This window comes from Nanorana parkeri, unplaced genomic scaffold, assembly GCF_000935625.1.
Source record: "Nanorana parkeri isolate BGI_ZX_2015 unplaced genomic scaffold, ASM93562v1 scaffold180, whole genome shotgun sequence".
In the NCBI taxonomy this organism is placed as follows: domain Eukaryota; kingdom Metazoa; phylum Chordata; class Amphibia; order Anura; family Dicroglossidae; genus Nanorana; species Nanorana parkeri.
In genome coordinates, this window is record NW_017306448.1 from 1,746,858 (window position 1) to 1,753,820 (window position 6,963).

At 39.4% G+C, this 6,963-nt stretch overlaps 1 protein-coding gene across 1 annotated transcript; it reads left to right on the forward strand.

Moving 5' to 3' along the window:
* Positions 1 to 430: 430 nt before the first annotated feature.
* HMX1 (H6 family homeobox 1) lies at positions 431 to 5,697 on the forward strand. The gene is made up of 2 exons (XM_018554977.1): positions 431 to 734; positions 5,031 to 5,697. The coding sequence occupies exons 1-2, from the start codon at positions 443 to 445 to the stop codon at positions 5,588 to 5,590; spliced, it is 852 nt and encodes a 283-aa protein (XP_018410479.1). The 5' UTR covers positions 431 to 442; the 3' UTR covers positions 5,591 to 5,697.
* The last annotated feature ends 1,266 nt before the right edge of the window (positions 5,698 to 6,963 follow it).

The following is a 6,963-nucleotide window of genomic DNA, read 5'->3' on the forward strand; positions in this document are numbered from 1 at the left end:
GTTTGATTTGCCTCCCTAATTGACCTAAATAAAGCTCCTGACTGACAAGGCACTTCTAGGGCCCCCAGGCACACACTACTAAGCAGAGAAGTGAACTCAGCTCATCCTCCTCTTATCCACAGCAATTCTCCTTCTTTCTCCCCTGAATAATCCAATTTGCTGATCACTCTCGTCCAATAGGGGAAATTCTGCGGAACGGTTAACTTGCTTGACATTTTTATTTGCTTTCTGATTGTCTTTTTATGGCTCTCAGGGAGAGCGGAGCTTGTAGGAGATGACTGTTCAGAGGACGAGCACGATCCTTCAACAGCTGCTGCAGCATCGCTCCCCATAGAAGGCGGCGGCGGCGAGCGCTGGCCTGTGCGCTCTGCATTGACACAAATCGCGCTAAAGCTCTCGTCCTCCAGCAACTGCAGGGAGAGCACAACGCTCATCATCCACCATGCCTGATGACTCCACGGAGAACCAGAGCTCTACCTCAGCTAGGGTATCCTCCTTCTTCATCGAGAATCTCCTGGGCACCGAGGCGAAAGAAGAAAAGAAGCGTGCCAGCGCGGAGGACCGGCTCCCAGTGCAACCAAATGGAGTGCCAGGGAGCCATCTGAGCTCTGTATGCTGCCACCTCTCCCCCTACAACTACAACACCCAGCATGGCACCTTCCCACTGCGAGAGAACACCATGGAGTGGTACAGGAGAGCCCAGGCCACCTACGTAGGGTGTACCAGCCCGGAAAGTAAGTGCCAGCACTTGGACTCAATATTGTCATTAGTATTTATTAGAGCTCATCGACCTGCTCCATGCATGAATCTTTTATGTTTCCTTCCGACTTCCTCTCAGCAAAATAGGTCCGGAGCATCGACTGTGACTGCTGGGAGTCCCTAATATAGAGTGCTTCCATGAGATGGTGGGATATGTCAGGGTAGATTATATATCAGGGTATATTTTATGTAACATCAGACCCCTTGTTTTCATTTTTATTACTATTATTATTATTAGTAGTAGTAGTAGTAGTAGTAGTAGTAGTAGTAGTAGTATAATTATTGTTAGCAGTAGTAGTATTGTTATTATTATTATTATTATTACTATTATGATTATTATTATCAGTAGAATTATTGTTAACAGTAGTAGTGCTGTTGTTATTATGATGATGATGATGATGATGATTATTATTATTATTAGTAGTAGTAGTAGTAGTAGTAGTAGGAGTAGTAGGAGTAGTGTTATTTTGTATTATATTATTTAGAAACATTGTCACATGTGTCATAGTATATATGTGTTGTATATATATGTATTCTTATTTGAAGGGCGCTGGACATAATTAAGCACCTTTATTTATATATTAACAATGTTGTTGTTGTTGCTGTTGTAATGTATTATTATGCCTTTCATGTTAATACTGTTAATATTAGGAAGACTAGCCTATTAGCTGTTTTTTTTTCTTGTACTGAAAGAAAAAATGTCTCCTCATGTTAACTTTCAATAAAGCAGAATTGAGATTACTGTTTTTTTCTATAGTCCCAGTTAATTATTGCCATATCAAATTGATAAAACTAGCAGACCTGGCTGTTAAATTAATAAGAATTGTACAGAATAAATATTAATAACGTTTTAGTTTGGCTAGGGGTTTACGTTATAGAAACAAAAAACATGTCCAATGCCCTTTGTATAAACATACATATAATATTATGATAAACTGTAAAAGTATATTAACAACAAAAATAAAAATAAGGATAATATGTCTAATAATACTGCTACTACTACCACTATTACTACTACTACTACTACTACTACTACTACTACTACTACTACTACTACAATAAAAGTAGTAGTAATAAAAATAATAATGATAATAATAATAATACAACAACAACAATACAATATTAACAATAGCCACCAGTAGCTTGCCATGAAATGTAGCCCCTCCATACATGAAGCTATGCAGTACCATGTGCCCTTAGCAGTTCCAGGCTCCAGTATGTAGAATTATTAGCCCTCTCTTATGATAGAGAGTCAGCTCCATGCCCCAGTCTATAAGCCCACAAAGTCTTCTTCCCATGAATGGCTCATACAGGGAGAGCTCACATACACATTCATCCTGCAAACCATTGTCTGTGCAACAAGCAGTGAAATCTTCGGAGTGCAATGAACATTGATTGTGTCTGGAAAGGTCTCATTCTCACAGTAACTGCTAATAAACAGATACATATTACCGGCGGATCTCCCTGTAAGTAGCCTTAAAGGACTCTAATCGGATTGACTTTTGATCCCAGAGTCGATCATTTTACATTGCTGAATTCTTGCGCGGGCGGCCACAATAGATCGGAGGCAATAAGAGCTGTATATTATAAAGGCCTCTTATAGAGTAACAAAAATCACAATACATATCTAGAACTATGCAGAAAATACCCTTCTAACCGATTCATTGAAATAATAAGGTCGCTATAAAATGAGGACGTTTTATGCCAAATGTATATGGGAAAAATCGTCCAAAGTCAGCTCATTTGTAATTTTCTTATCAATAAGACATTTTTTTTTATTAATTGCTACTTCCAATTTACACATATATGTACAACTATCATACAAAGTAACAATAGAAAAGTACAGGAAAATTATTATAAATCGCACAGGGGCTATTTTATAAACAGCAACCGATACCATTGCTAAATAAAATATGTCATGCAGTAACCAAACAATGACACATTTATACTTCGATTATTTATTTAAAATGTTGTCCCCAAAATAACCAGCGTGCTGATTGGCTTCCTAAGAGATCACATAATCTGGATACAATTTAAAGACCCTGTAGGTATAAGCCCCGCCCATTCTCTTTACCTATCACCACTCATTCACATATGCCAGACTGAATCAAACTGGTGATTATTTTTTTTAATCAGCCCTTAATAATTAAAATGAAGTATTTTGTTGAGACCAGGGTTAATTCACTATGAGAGTAAAAAAAAAAAAATCGAGCAACCTGCGTGTGAATTTTCTGTGCTACTTTCTGCTTTCAGAATTATGAAAAAATGTCATTAGAAATTTAAAAGATGATATGCTGTGCATGGTGGGTATGAAATACAGAAAGAGTCATAGTTTTAGCTAGCCTAGTTAAAATAACCATGCAGGGTAAGATGGAGGGATCTCTTATCAGATTGGGTGCAAGCCTAGGGCAACATTTCTCAATACATTTTAGAAGAGGCTTTCTGGGACTTCTAATCCCATCACGTCTTAATTGTAGCTAGGGTAACATATAAAGCGAGCAAGCAGTCTCTTCTTGCAGTCCCTGAGAAATGTAAAGAAGGGATTTGATTGGTGGATGTATCTGCTCCATTTCTCTGCTGGGGGTCTCATGGCTTTTTATGTTACACTTTTTTGTATTATAAAGTTCCTTCTCGCCTGTTACACCTGTCTGCAGAAGCATTTGTAACTGTCCTGTGTTATAATGTGATCATGAGGATCTCAGAGTAATAGATCCAATTATCCTAGAAGAGAGGGCTGTGCATGCATGCTGCGCTGTTATTGGCTAAATATACACTCTTTTGGAAGGTGAGAAAATCATTTTCAGTTTTGACTTTCCCACAGTCACATGAACGGAGATGAATTCTGATTTCCAGGGTTTCTAGGTTTCTGCACTTTGCAAGTTGGTTCTGCTCACATTAAAGGGGAACTCTGTCTTGCATTTGCACTTACTTGCACTTGCTTTTACATGCTTCCCATAACGCAAAACATCCTTTTTTGAATGTATAGAATAGTATGAGCTTCCCAAGCCTCTAACAGTCCTACATATGTGGAAAGATTAACAAAAAAAATAGAAACTGTGCATAGCCATTCCTATTCAGGACTGCTCAGCTGTTAGGGGAGAGATGACTGCCACTGACCCCCAATGACTCTCAATCTGAGACAGACAACAAATTGTGTTCGATGCCAGGTTTAGGAGTTTATATAATTTGCTGGATAACAGCTCCCCAGTCTATGTAACTGAAACACAATTGCTACTAGGGGTTTTTATTATTATTATTATTATTATGATTATGATTATACAGGTTTTATATAGTGCCAACAGTTTGTGCAGCGCTTTGCAATATAAGGAAGACATTACAATCACAATAAAATTCAAGACAAGATGGTAAGGAGGGCCCTGCCCCTGAGGGCTGGGTTCAATAATTGTGAAATTAAAAGGGCCAGGAACGTTAAAAAAAATGGGTAGTATAAAATGCTTATGATAACAACAATAATGTGTATGTAGAATCCCAAAACTCTCAGAGGTTTATTAGACTGATGGAAATGATTTACTATGAAAGTTCAGTAACTAAGATGAAGTTGTGTTCACTTCAAGCATCCACTCACGTGCTAGCTTTTTTTTAATCCCCCTATGATTGGGTATTAAAAGTGAGTACAAGTTTACCTTATTTACTATCATTCATTGGAAAGTGGAAAGCCTCTAATTATTTATTAAATGAACTGAAATTTGTTGTCCTGGACAGCATGTACTGCTGTAGTGACATCCATTTGGGCTTATGGAGAATTTATAGGGGTTGATTTGCATAATGAGTAGTGACTGTTCACTTAGCAAAGTGAATGTTAACATATAACAGTGAATGTTTACTGGCATAATAAATAGGGTAAGGCTTTGTTAAGTTGAGCCAGGGAATCATGTAATAGCGAAAATCCTGCTTGCTAATTTCCTTTGCATATCATTGTGTATTTTATGTGATCACAGCTCAACCATATTTACTAAACCCAAAGAACATTCACTTTGCTAAGTGAATAGCCGCTACTCCATTCGTAAGTCAATTGTGGCCATTGACAGTCTATGCAATAACTGGTCAGGATGGCATATGAGTAGAAATATCTTCACCTATGTTTCACTTGTTTTTAAATTTAAAAAAATGTATTAAATTATATCCAATATATTTAATAATATATCCTCAAAAACTATAGAAACCAGTTTGTAATTTCTGTTTAGTGGATCAACATTCATGATTGTAGAGTTTCTTGAATATTTCTCACCTACCTCCTCTCTCTCATACAGCAAGTGACAGAGATTCTCCAGAGATCTCAGAAGGTGCAGAGAGACACTACAGTAGAGGATACAGGAAACACAGCAGTGATGCCTCTGAAGACAAGAGAGAGGACTTCCCCTGCAAGGAGGAGGAGAAAGCTGAGCAGGACTCAGAGCAGAGGTCATCCCGCAAGAAGAAGACCCGCACTGTGTTCAGCAGAAGCCAGGTCTTTCAACTGGAGTCCACCTTTGACATGAAGAGGTACTTGAGCAGCTCTGAACGAGCCGGTCTGGCGGCCTCCCTCCATCTCACAGAGACACAAGTGAAAATCTGGTTTCAGAACCGCAGGAACAAATGGAAAAGGCAGCTGGCCGCCGACTTGGAGGCTGCCAATATCTCCCACACCACCCAAAGGATAGTCAGGGTGCCCATACTGTACCATGAGAACTCTCCTGCCACTTCCTTGGGTTTCAGCTTGCCACACATCTCCCCTCCCTTGGTAGGCTTCTCCAGTTCTGTCAACTATCCCCTGGCCACCTTCCCAAACTCAGTACCCTTTATAAGATCACAGATGACCGGACTGGTCTGAGAACTTTGCATCCCTGATGGGACTTTTTCTTTGCCTACCTGTTTTGTATGAACTGCATATCGCTACTTACAGCCTACTTGATTTTCTTGCATTTCAACTGAAAACGTGCAATAGCTTTGACTTGGGAATCACTGCAAACAGTACAACATGATGGCGCAAATAAACCTTTCTTTTTGTACTTCCAAAGAAATTCTTGTAGGTTTTTATTATTTTGCTTTTTGTTTTTTAGCTAAGATATTGGTTGAGTTTAGAAAGCCTGGGGTAACAGATTTTGGTCAAAGCATTAGTTCTACCACCACTTGGTACTTGTGGTGGGTTCAGGGGTTCTTCTGGTGGGTTCAAAGTCATCAGAATAGCTTATTAATATTAATAATAATAACAATAATAATACTAATCTATGAACAATGCACATGCCAGTAAGTTATTTTTGTTATGCAAAGAGAACTATGGCCAAACCTTTTTTGGTGTTAATTCTTTATTGGATCACAAGAGGACAATTACTAATGTACTCCTGTGAACCAAAGCTCAAGAAACAGCAGGCTATTGCCCGCTATATGCTGACAGCACAGAGCTGCACGGCAGCCAGGAAAGATCCCAACTGCTGGCTTTGCCTCTCTAGAACCAAAGCCAGCTGTGCCAGCCGCCTCCCTTGTCTGTCCCTCCAGTCACCCCTCTCTGCAGGGAGAAGATTGTGAACCAAGTGATCAGCAGTTTGTGATCGCTCAGTTTACAATCTATAGAGCCAACGTGTGACAGCTGCAGTGTCACACGCCAGCTTTAACTATGGGGATTCATTCATTTCACTCTCCCCATAGTTGTCCTTTAGAGGAATAGTGAGGTTGATTAACCTCCCTGGCGGTATGATTATGTCAGGATTTTTGTACCAAAAGCGGTACAATTTTTTGCATGGAAATTTGGTTTTATGTTTTGTAGGCCTGCAATTCTTAGTAAATCTTAGGAATAACTCACCTAAATCTGTCCAAACAAGAGTCCAGTAGATAAATGAGTGGAGACTGTTTGTGTTGCCATAGTGCATGTTGACTTAGCTTAGCACCTTAACCTCCCTGGCGGTATGATTATGCAGGATTTTATCATGCCAAAGCGGTAGAATAGAGTACCAAGTTTGCACCACTGAGCTTGGTCGCAGAATCGTCGCTTTCATCACTTTCAGTGTCTGATGACGAATTTCCCAAAGAATCGCTATCACTCAATTCTGCAAGTGATTCTAATTTACTATCGCTGTTTTCTACCTGGTCTAAAATAGCTTTTTACCTAAAGGGACGCTTTTTGGATGCCATGGACGTTCTCAAGTTTCCAGGCAGAAAGAACAGTAAAAGTGCAGGCAGGGCACTGGACAAAGCTCTAGGGACAAA

Bases quoted from the DNA above. Each gene is read 5' to 3' on its own strand.
- HMX1 (XM_018554977.1), top strand. From the start codon at position 443: ATGCCTGATGACTCCACGGAGAACCAGAGCTCTACCTCAGCTAGGGTA. The intron at 735-5,030 runs GTAAGTGCCAGC...TCTCTCATACAG, and splicing joins AGGGTGTACCAGCCCGGAAA to CAAGTGACAGAGATTCTCCA.